General features: G+C 41.5%; 2 protein-coding genes across 2 annotated transcripts; both read left to right on the forward strand.

Moving 5' to 3' along the window:
- The first annotated feature begins 387 nt into the window (after nt 1–387).
- On the forward strand, nt 388–8,817 carry LOC121477818 (zinc finger protein 248-like). Its single transcript, XM_041732356.1, has 5 exons — nt 388–402; nt 5,946–6,072; nt 6,349–6,444; nt 7,597–7,689; nt 8,798–8,817. Exons 1-5 carry the CDS (start codon nt 388–390, stop codon nt 8,815–8,817), a joined length of 351 nt encoding a protein of 116 aa, XP_041588290.1.
- A 1,830-nt stretch (nt 8,818–10,647) lies between these two features.
- Nucleotides 10,648–12,156, forward strand: ZNF334 (zinc finger protein 334). The gene has a single exon (XM_041732357.1). It carries the CDS (start codon nt 10,648–10,650, stop codon nt 12,154–12,156), a length of 1,509 nt encoding a protein of 502 aa, XP_041588291.1.
- Nucleotides 12,157–12,904: the final 748 nt, after the last annotated feature.

The following is a 12,904-nucleotide window of genomic DNA, read 5'->3' on the forward strand; positions in this document are numbered from 1 at the left end:
GCTTGCTATGCTAAGATTTGTTTAACTGACTCTTTCTTCATTGGACTTTGGCTTGTTTTATATCTCTCTGCTATTAAATCAAAGAAAGTTGTAAATTGTAAGAAACCAGTAAAATAAATATTACCCCCCCCAATGAAAAGCATGCTTCTCTTAGCTCCCCACAGTTATACAAGGGTTATGAGAGTCCCCTCCATGCACCTGCCCCTTCTGAAGGGTCAGAGACATTCTCCCACCGTGTGGCCATCTGTCAGCTACCAGGCGTGGGTTTCTAGGCAAAGGCTCCGAGGACTTTCAGGACAGATCCCATTTCTCATAATTGCTCTGCTCCTTCTCCCTCCTCCAGCTCTGGCCTCAGAGTTCTCAAAACTTTTCCAGGAGCAGGATAAAATGAACACATCCCAGGTAAGTTATTTACTAATTACTTTTTCAATGAAAAAGTGACTTCACCTTTTATTAGTGACCATGTTTTCTCATTGGTTGTTTTTCTTCATTTTTTTCATTTTTTGACTTTTTTCCTGTGATATTATCTGACTTTCCTTTTTTCCTCTTCTGGTGGCTCTGAAGGTCTACCTTTGATTTGTGTTGTCTTATTGATTACCGTTGATGTATGTGACGCATATATGAACCTATCTTCTTGTCGACATCAGGGATTGTTTTCATCCACAGTACCATCTAAGGAAGATAGACTCCTTTATCTCAGGTTCTATGGAAACCTTCTAAATACTTTTCTTCTCCCATTTTCTCTTCTCTCTTTACATAATATAGTTTTTTGAATTCTTTGTTAACAATCACATCACACCTTCTAGCTACTTGAACAAAAATTATTTCAATTTTTTTAAAGATTTTATTTATTTATTTATTCATAGAGTCAGAGAGAGAGAGAGAGGCAGAGACACAGGCAGAGGGAAAGCAGGCATCATACAGAGAGCCTGATGTAGGACTCGATCCAGGGTCTCCAGGATCACGCCCTGGGCTGCAGGCGGCGCTAAACCGCTGCACCACCGGGGCTGCCCAATTATTTCAATTCTAATATACATCTTCTGGTTATTTTTGCTGTCTGAAGTATGAAGATAAGGCGTTATAATGTTATCTACAACTTAGAGTTGCTTATCATGTTCCAGTCACTGTTAAATTCCTTACCTGGCCTAACTCTTTTAATTAGGACAATAGCATTATGAAATTTATTATTTATACTTTTTACTGAAAGTATAAATAATAGATTTAAGTGCTTTTAGCTGGAATGGTTCTAAGGATACATCATTAGAGATTTGGCCAACTGGCTGGCTCAGTCGGTACAGAGCAACTCTTTATCTTGGGGTTGGACTTCAAGTCCTACATTGGGTATAGAGGTAACTTAAAAAAAAAAAAAGCAATTTGGCCATATAAGTCAAATATGTCTTAGTATGCAAGTCCACTACAAGCTTTCACTCATTTTTGAGAGTAAGATACCATCTGCTTCTGTTAAAGCCTGTCCAAGAACTTGGAATGGGAGAGCTCTTAGGCATGAGATTATAGATAAGACACAGGATACATAAAGTATACCTTGCATGAGACATACTTATACTAAAAACCTATTTGTTGTTTAACTGGGTGCCTTGCGTTTTTAGTTACTAAATCTGGGAACCATACTTAGGCAGAAAGAGGGTTTTTGGGTGCACTCTGCTGACCATGAGCTCTGGCAGTCCCCGTCCATCCAGAGGACCAGTCATTCTCTGTATTTTCAGGGGCTGACTTTACTACCTCATTCCAAATGGCCTGTTACTGGACCATCACAGCTTGCCTCAGTTTCCCCAACAATCACCATAGCAGCTCTTCTTCTATAGTTTCGAGAACTCTCAGGCTTCACGCTCACAATACGTTGCTTTGTCCAAAAATGTAAAAATGTTGCCTACATATAGTTTATAAATATTTTTTTGAAGTTTCCTGTTGAGTTACCCTATGCCTCTTTCCTTGCATGGTCTGTAAGTCCCCCTTGCTTCACCTGGAACCAGTTTTTCCTGCTCTTCTCTGCTCACCACACTCTCCTTTTCTGGTTGTATTCCTTCTCTGATTGCTGAGTTCTGATGGAGGCCTCTGGAGAATCTTACAAAATGACTGTGTGGGTGATACGTTTTCTAAGTCTGACTATCTGGAAGTACCTTTCTTCTGCCCTGTTACAGGGATGATTGGTTATAGCATTTGGGTTCAGACTCCTTTTCCTTCAGGGTATGATGAGTAAACAGGATCCCCTAGCATCTGCAGCTAATGAAAAGTTGAATGCCATTTCTGTTCTCACACCTGTTTTATTCTTTCTTCTTGCAAGTTTTTCTCTTTCCTGGGGTTTGAGTTATTTCGCCGGGCTGCGTCTGCCAGTGTGCCTGTTTGGTTAACCGGACAGCTCCTGCCGATGAACACTCAAGTGCTCTGGGACACTTCTAGTGATTTCCCGTGATTATTTCCCTCACACCCTCCTCTTGGTTCTTGCCACCCAGAGCTCCTGGGAGGCTGTCAGTGGCTCTCCGCGGTGGTCCATCTGTCCTCCTTTCCTTTCCTGTCATCCGTTTCATTTTCCTGTGCTTTCATTCTGTGTGGTAAGAGATTTGCTCATTTTTGTCACCCACGTCATTTTGTTTTCCAGCCTTCTTTGGAGGGTTTTAGGTTTTTTGGCTTTCCTAAGTCAGCAACAGAATCCGTACTATCTGGGGTGCCTGTGCGGCTCAGTGGGTTAAGCATCTGCTTTCAGCTCGGGTCATGATCCCAGGTCCTGGGATAGAGCCTTGCATCAGGCTCTCTGCTTAGCAGGGAGCCTGCTTCTCCCTCTCCCTCTGCCTGCCACTCCCCCTGCTTGTGCTCTCTCTCTCTCTGTCAAATATATAAATAAATAAATAAAATCTTTTTTAAAAAAATTAAAAAAGCATCTGTACTATCTGGGCCCCTTTGCTTTTCACATAGCCAACTTTTCTCATTTTATGGAAGTGAGACTCTGACATCAATCTGGGGATACCAGTTTGAAGTCTTAAAAATTATTGTCTTCAGTATCTAAATTAATTTTGTTTTCATAGGCTCCAATCTATTCCTCTTGGTACTTAATTTTTTTTTTGGCTGTTAGTTTTTATTTACATAAAAGAACAATTTGTTAAGCAGTTTTTCTTCGTGTTTATTTTTCCAATGGTTGTTTTTCCTCCAGCATCTGAGGCCCTTTTTAAAAAAGTTTTCTGTGTGAATAGAAAGGCAAAAAACTCATAAGATCGATCTAGGCAGCATAAGGATCTGTTTCCTCCGCCAGCTTTTCCCTCGAATGAAAAGACAGACCTGGGGCCTTTTACGTGGATTGGTGGGAGATGTGTACAGACAGGCCTCTCTGTAGGATGTACAGAGGGGGACAGAGCCCCAGGGGACCCTCCTTTCTCCCTGCCAAAGCTGGCAGTGCCTTACCCAATGACAGAGGGTGTTGATCTGTTTCCCTAGAGTTGCCCTAAAAGCAAAGCTGTGACTGGTTCAGTACCTGACTGAGTTCAGGTACTCAGCATAGTACCTTGCTTCTCTTTTGGGTTGCAAAGTTCACGCAGACTCCTGGAGGCAGTTGTCCTGCTTTTTATAGGGAAGGTTCTCCCAAGTGTTAATCCTTAGCCAACCCCTCTGAGGGATAAGAACGACCTAGGAATGTGGCAGGCCTCATATTCCCACTCATTCCTCTGGGTCTTGAGCCCAGAGCCCACTTCATCTCCTGCCACAGCTGCTTCCCAGCTGGGAGATCCTGCCTGGCTCTGAACAGAACCTCAGACTCTTGCACAGTCTGTGTTTGTTTTAGGGGATGAGCACACTTCCTCCAGTATCTGCCTCCTACTCTATAGCTTACAGAAACCAGTCAGAATTTGTCACTTGCTGACAGCCCCCTTCCCTGCACCCCTCTTCCCTGATCATGTACTGGTGTTGTTATGTCTCTCCCTGCTATAGTTTTGGAAGCAGAAGAGATCAGTGTGTGTGCCCAGCCCATCATGTCGAGTTAGGAGCATCTCTTCTTGAAACTGTCACCACCAGTGGCCTCTGAGACAGGCTTCATTCATTCAACGGCTGTTTAGTGAGCACCATCATGGACCTGCTCTGCTCTATGTGCAGATACTACAACTAACTCCTGTTTCTTTGGTTGCCAAGGTCTTCTCTCCCTCCTGCTCCCTCTTAGGTTCCAAATCTTCCATCTCCCTGTTCTTTGTGGGCAAGCTCCCTACTCAGATGGCTTCGGTTACCGCTGAGATACTCCTGATTTCCAAACTTCACCTTAATCCTGGACCTCCCTCCTGATCTCCAAGACCTTATATCTAACCGTCACCTGGACCTCTCTACCTGTAGTGACCTCTCTACCTGTATATGTCACAGATGCCTTATGTATAACATGTCCAGGATTTCTCTATTATCTATCTATCTATCTATCTATCTATCTATCTATCTATCTTTTTCTCACCCAACCTATTCTTTCTCCTGGGTTGTCAGTCTCCAAATACAGCACCAGCACTGACCCAGTGCTCGTGCTGATAATCTCGGAGTAGTGTTCCATTCATTTCCCCTCTTGCCTTAACCAACTGCTGATTAATTCCATTTAGAATCAACTCCACTTCTGAATGGCCCTGCTACTACATTAAAATCTTCTCTTATAATGGTTATTACCTTCCTCTCTGACCTCCCTTCCCTTCCCTTTAAAAACCCTTCCCAGACTTTCTCAACAAAATCAGTATTTGGGGCCAGATAATCCTTTGTTGTAGAGGCTGTCCTCAGTATCGTAGGATATCCCACAGCATCTCTGGGCTCCAGCCACTAGATACCATAAGCACCCTTTCCTCAGTTGAGACAACCACAAATGTCTCCCGACATTGCCAAATGCCCTTCACCCCCTGCCGACAAGATCAAGTTGAATGAGAGTCACTGCTTTAAAACATTCTCCCACTCTGCTACTAAGCCTTTGCTTTCAAAATATAAATCTGATCATGTTACTTATGTATATGTCCCCATTCCCATGGAAGTAATCTCCAAAGTCAGGTATCCACCCTAGAGAACTGCATGAGACAATCAAGTAGTATAGGTATGTAAAGAAGGTATTAGAATGCCCTCTCACGTTTCTTTTGTATCTAAAAAAAACTAAGAAAGTAAGCTTTACTTTTGCTGGCTAGCTGCAGAGTCCTAGACATTCATAATTTACAAGCTAATACATTGAGGGATGCTTAGGAACTCCGATTAATGGGGTGACTAAGTATCTGGAGGCCACTGGTCTCTGGGGCAAAATCCAGTATTCCTCTGTGTCTGACCACTAAATATCTCTAATTGTTCTGAGTCTCTTCAAAGCCCCCAACCTATTTTGTCACACTGCACTACTTGCAACTCCCTTAATTTTATATGTATTGTTCATTATTATTGGGCCTGAATGTGTTTTGTAGAAAGTCTCCTTCTTGGTCTGTGAACACCTTAATAACAGGACCATTGTCTCCTTTGCCTTAGCATCCTTACAACTAGAATCATTCTAGATATATAGAGGAACTCAAATTTTTGTTGTTTATAAATTAATAAATATAAAGGCAGAATATTTCTATTATGATTTCTGTTTCTTCCATAAAGTATAACATAAAGGAAGGTACCTGGTTATGTCATCCTTTGTAACATTTTCTGGTAAACTCTTAACAATGAACACAGTACGGGCGCCCAGGTGGCTCAGTCAGTTAAGCATCTGACTCTTGATTTTGGCTCAGGTGATGATCTCAGGGTCATGAGATGAAGCCCCATGTCAGGCTCTGCACTGGACATGGAGCCTGCTTAAGATTCTCTCTCTCCTCCTCCCTCTGCTCCTTCCCCTCACCCTCTCTCTCCACCCTAAAAGCTTTTTTAAAAATGAACACAGTAGAAATTCATTCTCATATATATTTCCCATGCCATCTGATCTTGAGCACTTCATGGTGAGCAGGACTGGGCTGTTACAGGGATCGGTGTTGTTCGAGGATATATCCATGGACTTCACCCAGAAGGAGTGGCAGCTGCTGGACCCTGCCCAGAGGCTCCTGTACAGGGATGTGATGCTGGAGAACTACAGGCATCTGGTGTCACTGGGTAAGCACGGCTTCCATGCACTTGTCAACGACATGCATTTTCTATCTTAGGAACCAAATCACTGTAAGGCCCCATGAGTTTCAGGCTTGAGATTTTGGATTAAAAGACCCTCTTAGGGAACTTGAAAGTATGTTATATTCTCACCTCCATTGTGAAAAGGTCTTTTTTAATGAAGGCCCTATCACCTTACAGCTTCTAAAGCTTCTCCCATCTGATTCTTCAAAGGGCCTGAACTTTAAGCAGCTTTGCCAAGTCCCATGTCATTTCCCATAACAGGGCACTGCGTCACCAAACCTGAGCTGATATTCAAGTTGGAGCAAGGAGAAGAGCCATGGGTACCAAAGAAAGAACTCCCAAGGCAGAGCCGCCCAGGTGAGTTCACAAGGGTAGATAGAAGACAACTGGTGGAAACTGGTTCCCAAGTGGCCAGTTCAGGGTATTTTTGAAAGTATTTTAGAAATCTATTTTAGTAGGGCATCTAGGTGGTCCAACGGTTGAGCATCTGCCTTTGGCTCAGGTCATGATCCCAGGGTCCTGGGATCGAGTCCCTCATTGAGCTCCCTGCAGGGAGCCTGCTTCTCCCTCTGCCTATGTCTCTGCCTCTCTGTGTGTCTCTCATGAATAAATAAATAAATAAAATATCTAAAAAAGAAAAAAAGAGAGAAATCTCTTTTAGAGGCTTTTAGAAGTGGCTCAAGACAGATGATCACCCTACGTTAGATAACAAACCTCCAAATAGCACCCTCCTATATAAATGCTCTTCATGTTCTGTTTGACTTTTATATGTAGAAAGATTGGCTTTCATAGAAACCGATTGGTACTCATCCTCAACCTTTATTTCTCTGTTTTTTTTTTTTTCTTTTTGGTAATGACTATTGTTCATCTTCCCTCCTATGCCAAACACTCAGTAAATATGCAGTTATTGGTGCCTTCTTATAGTCAACAAATATTTATTTTAGGCACTGCTATACACCAGTCACATTCTAAGCAGAGAGGATACAAAGTCTCTACTCCTATCAGTAGATCCAATGAGTAAGTTGGCAAATTTAGCAAAAAAAATGGCAACTAGCAAGAAAAAATGTAATATGTCTGGTTGTTATCATATGAAAAATTAAAGTCAGATGATGGGTATAGAGATCAATAGGGAGTGCTATTTTTGGAAAGGAAATTATAGGAGGCTTCTCTGAGGAGGTGAACATTTGAGCAGGAACAGTAGAATAGAGTTGTTGTTTTTTTTAAGATTTTATTAATTTATTTATGAGCAACGGGGGGAGGTGTTGCAGAGACACAGGCAGAGGGAGAAGCAGGCTCCATGCAGGGAGCCCGATGTGGGACTGGATCCTGAGTCTCCAGGATCACGCCCTGGGCTGCAGGCGGCGCTAAACCACTCTGCCACCGGGGCTGCCCTAGAATAGAGTTTTGAAAGGAGGGATGGAGAGAGGGTCAGATTATCTAAGAGATTTCCAGCTCGAGGGAGCAGCAGGTATGAAGTCTCTGAGATGGGAGTGTGCTTGGTGTAATCAGAGAACAGCGAGGAGTCAGTGGGACCAGAGGAGCTTCCAAAGAAGGTAGCAGCTGATGTCAGAGAGTTAGCAAGAACAAAGCTTTATGGGCCTGGTAAGACTGACTTCTAAATCTGAGTGAAACATTGGGTGAGAGGGGAAAGGCAAGGACTACTAGGTTTGCAGGGCCAGAAGGCACACAACTCCAAAAAGCGAGACTAAAAAGAAGTACCCAGGATGGTAGGGAGGGAACCAGAAGACAGTGGTGTCCCAGAAGCCTCGTGAAAAAAGTGTTCTGAGAAGGAAGGAATAAATTCCAGCATGCAGATGGACGTGTAAACTCAGCATTGCCTCTTCTTTTCCTGCATATTATTCAAGGCCATAGAGAAAAGAAAGACAAAATATCAACTCCATTTTCACTGGAGGTTGGAGGCAGTAGAAATCCCAAACTTAAAATAAAAAGTGGAATGGGGCGCCTGTGTGGCTCAGTCAGTTAAGCATCTGACTCTTAATCTCAGCTCAGGTCCTGATCTCAAGAGTTGTGAGTTCAGGGCCCAGGTGGAGCCTACTTAAAAAATTAATTAATTAACTACCTAATTAGTTAAATAAATAAATAAAGTGTGAATTATAACCAGAAGCAATGGAAATTAGGCTCAGTTGTGGTAGTTAAGTAGAGAAAATATCACACAAACTGGCCATGGAAAAAAGTGTCAGAACACATTGTACAGATAGTATTTACTTGCAAACCTTGCCATTAATGGAACTTGAAGTGATGAGATTCTAAAAAAAAAAAAAAAAAAAAGGCAATGGAACAGTAGCGTTGCCCTGAAGGGATGTGTAGATTCTGAGTAGAGCTAAGGACAGAATATGTACTAACCTAGTCAAAACATGAGAGTGGATTTGTGGCTAGAAATGTCCAGTTTAGGACAGCCCGGGTGGCTCAGCAGTTTAGCACCACCTTCAGCCCAGGTGTGATCCTGGAGACCCAGGACTGAGTCCCACATCGGGCTCCCTGCATGGAGCCTGCTTCTCCCTCTGCGTGTGTCTCTGCTTCTCTCTCTCTCTCTCTCTCTCTCTCTCTCTCTCTGTCTCTCCTTAATAAATAAATAAAACCTTATAAATAAGTAAATAAATAAATAACTAAATAAATGCCCTGATCTGATACAATCTGACAGTACTGTAGACTTATGGGCTGATCACTTGAACATGTGTTGTGAACTTAGATTATAAGAACCGAATGTAATCTCTAGGTGTAAAAATCCAATATCAAATTTTCCCTACTAACATATTGGCTTCTGTTTGTTTTATCTGCTACAGAAAAATCATGTATTTTTAAGTATACAATTGATGTTCTTGCATAAAATGAGAAGAACAGAGGATAGTAATAATCACCCATAGCTAAAAAAATTTTAAGGCAAAGATTAATAAAGGCCCTTGGACCAAACTGGATAGCCAGCTGCTTGAGTTTTCACAGAAAAAAGAAATCAGAGAGGAAGAAAACATGATATAAAGGTGGAGTTAATTATGACAGGACACAATCAGTTGGCAAAGCAAATCGGTAGATTGAAAGAGGAAGAAGTAGAGATGTCAATCAGGCCAAATAACTATTGATCTATTCTGAGAGAATCAACTGACAGCACCAACAACCAGAATACAGAGGGGAATTGGATCCTGTTGCAAGCCTGGCTTGTCACCTCCTATGGTTTAACACACGTTTTGAGCATTGTTTTACCACATCACAGCTCTGTGAAGAGATAGGGATGAACTATAGGACTGGACCTTTGGACACAAGGCAATTAGTTATTTCATAAGTTGAATTTGGAGTTAGTATACAGAATGGGAAAGGGGCAGGAGAGATTGGGAAAATGGAGAGTGGAGTAAAGGATTCCACTGCAGGTGGTGAAGCATGGGGAGAGGAGGATATGGTTCAAGTCTCTGATCTGCTGTCAAATTGATCTCGGCTCTGAAACTTCCCCTATTACCACCCAGTCTTCCTTGTCTGTGTCCTCAATATCCTTTGTCTTTGCCTATCCTTTGAAAATCCTCCATCTGGGATGCCTGGGTGGCATGATCCTGGGATCCTGGGGTCGAGTCCTGCATCGGGTTACCCACGGGGAGCCTGCTTCCTACTCTGTCTATGTCTCTGCCTCTCTCTCTGTATCTCTCATCAATAAATAAATAAGATCGTGGGCAGCCCCAGTGGCCCAGCGGTTTAGCGCCACCTTCGGCCCAGGGCGTGATCCTGGAGACCCAGGATCGAGTCCCACGTTGGGCTCCCTGCATGGAGCCTGCTTCTCCTTCTGCCTATGTCTCTGCCTCTCTCTCTCTCTCTCTCTCTCTCTCTCTCTCTCTCTCTGTCATGAATAAATAAATAATTTTTTAAAATAATAATAAATTAATAAATAAATAAGATCTTAAAAAAAAAAGAAAATCCTCCATCCTTGGATCAGTTGTTTTCCTGACATCCTTTTTACTTAGCACAACGTTCCTTATGTCTTTTTTTTCAAACTTACTATCCATCTTGACATCATATTTATAACAAACCAAAGCCCCTTGTATTAAGTTTCCACTTTCTCTCCTTTTTTTCTATTATAATATGTATTTTTTTTCTTGCTTTTCATGTTACCAAACCAAAAGAAGAGAATAAATATTTGCTCAGGACTTCTTCCATCCCAGAACCTATGTCTAAGAACCTAGGAATCAATTCCATATAGGCCACTTGTGTATAATGCCATTTCTTAAGAAATGTGTTAAGATTTGTGATGTATGTCAATTTCTTATATTTCTAGAAGTCCAGGAAGCCAATAACATGAAAGAAAGAAGCCAAGCAAAGGAAGATAAATATTCGAGGAAAGCTTTCTTCTTCAACAACAGAATATTGAATAAGGAGAGAACTAAGACCTTGGGAGAAGCATTTAATATGGCCACAAACCCAGTGCCCTCCAGAAAAATATCCCATAAATGTGACTTATCTGGAACAAGCTTGGAAAGTGTTTCAGAATTAATTATTAGTAATAGAAACCATGTAAGAAAAAAGTCTAATGATCTCAATGGATGTGGATCCCTTCATGCTATGTATGAGAAAATTCATGCAGTGAACAAGCCCCATGAAAGTGATCAAAAGAAGAAATCCCACAGATATAAGGAGGAGTTTATTCAACATGAAAAGAATTCTGTTTTGGAGAAACATCTTGAATATAATAATTGTGGGAAAGTCTTTCACAAAAAGACTGCCTTTGTTACACATAAGAGACCTCACAAAGGAGAGAAACCCTCTGAAGATAATGAATACAGACAAGCCTTCACCCAAAAATTAAAGCTCAGTGCTCATCCAAAAACCCTTAAGGATAGGAAATCATGTGAATCCAGTAAAAATAGGAAACCCTCATGCATGAAGTCAACACATGTACATCAGAGAGCTCACCTAGGGGAAAAACACTATGATCGTAATAAACTGGGGAAATCCTTTAGCAGGAAGTCAAATCTTACTCAACATCAGAAAATGTACAGAGGAGGAACACCTGATGAATATAATGAAAGTGAGAGAGCCTTGAGGAAGTCATACCACACTCAAAGTGAGAGAACTCATGCAGGAGAGAAAATCTGTGACAGTGATAAATGTGGGAAATCCTTCCATGAAAAGCCATGCCTTACTCAACATCAGAGAACTCACACAAAAGAAAAACCTAGTGTGTGTAATGATAGTGAGAGAGCCATAAGGAAGGAATCGCACCTCACTCAAAGTCAGAGAATTAACACAAGAGAGAAAAGCTTTCAAGGTAGCAAATGTGAGAAATCCTCCTGTGAGAAGCTAAAATTCGCTCAACATCAGAGAACGCACTTGGGGAGGAAAACTAATGAGTATCACAAAAGTGGCAGGACCATAAGTAAGAAGTCACACCTCATTCAAAGTCAGAAAGCTCACAAAGGGAAGAAAGCCTACAACTGTAATAAATGTGGGAAAAGCTTTCCTAAGAAAACAGACCTTACTCAACATCAGAGCACACACACAGGGAAAAAACCCTATGAGTGTAATGAATGTGGCAAGTCCTTCTTTGTGAAGTCCAACCTCACTGAACATCAGAGAACTCACACAGGAGAAAAACCATATGAATGTAATGAATGTGGGAAGTCCTTCTGCCAGAAGTCAGCCCTCACAGTTCATCAGAGAACTCACACAGGAGAGAAACCATATAAATGTAATGACTGTGGGAAAACCTTCTGTGTGAAATCAAACCTTACTCAACATCAAAGGACCCACACAGGAGAGAAACCCTATAAATGCAATGAATGCTGGAGATCTTTCTGTGTGAAATCCAACCTTGTTGTGCATCAGAGAACTCATACAGGAGAGAAACCCTACAAATGTCCTGAATGTGGGAAAACCTTCTATGAAAAATCAGCCCTCACAAAACATCAGAGAATTCACACAGGGGAAAAACCCTATGAATGTAATGAATGTAGAAAAACCTTCAGCCAGAGGTCAGCCCTCACCAAACATCAAAGAAAAACACACAAGAAGAAAACTCCTATCAATGCTGCCCGCATGCAGAAGCCTGCATCTACAAATCAGATTCGTTGAACATCAGCAAAATCAAAGGGCAGAAAAGCTAAGATGTCAACACATGTGGGAAAGTCCTCATCAATCAGTTATAGCTTATTGGAACTAGAGGATTAATATAGGAGTGAAACCTTACGAATGCTTTGAACATGCGAAAGCTTTCAACAAGCATTCAAAGATATTGAGGGGAAATTTATCACTTTAAGGAATATGGATAAGAATGTTTTTGTGGGAATGTTTAACTAGAAGTCCTATTTCAGATATGATAACCAAACTTATTACAGAAAGGATAACAGAAAATATTCTGTTAATAGATTGTGAAATATGGAGCTTTTGTAAAAGGAGGAATACTTTAAATTTTTGATACAACAGCATTAAATATATGTGTGAAGGCTTTCTGAGGTATATTGAACTATATATAGGCATGTAGTACATGAATGTGCCATAGAACATGAATTATGGATATGTCGGATTTGTGATAGGAACCCACCACTGTCTGTCTCTGAACCTCAACAGTATGGTATATGTAGACTAAGTAAAAACTAAGCAGTCCTGTAACCTGTGACCCAACAGTTCCACCTCTTGATAACATACTCTAAAACAAGAGTTCTCAACTGGGCATCCTAAAGGGTGTTTGTAAATACTGGAATTGCTTGGTTGTCACTGTGGCAGGTTGCTATAGGTGGTAAGTATATGGGAGAGCCAAAGACACCAAATGTCCTGCAACATGTCAGGAAAAGGACAGGAAGAAGAGACTCATTTACAATGC

Source organism: Vulpes lagopus, chromosome 18 (genome assembly GCF_018345385.1).
Source record: "Vulpes lagopus strain Blue_001 chromosome 18, ASM1834538v1, whole genome shotgun sequence".
Lineage (NCBI taxonomy): Eukaryota > Metazoa > Chordata > Mammalia > Carnivora > Canidae > Vulpes > Vulpes lagopus.

What these genes read in the sequence shown, in the direction of transcription:
- LOC121477818 (XM_041732356.1), top strand. An exon ending in CAGGCATCTGGTGTCACTGG is followed by an intron (nt 6,073 to 6,348) that starts GTAAGCACGGCT and finishes TTCCCATAACAG; the next exon opens with GGCACTGCGTCACCAAACCT. An exon ending in CCCAAGGCAGAGCCGCCCAG is followed by an intron (nt 6,445 to 7,596) that starts GTGAGTTCACAA and finishes TGGTGTAATCAG; the next exon opens with AGAACAGCGAGGAGTCAGTG.
- ZNF334 (XM_041732357.1), top strand. Translation starts at nt 10,648, where the DNA reads ATGTATGAGAAAATTCATGCAGTGAACAAGCCCCATGAAAGTGATCAA.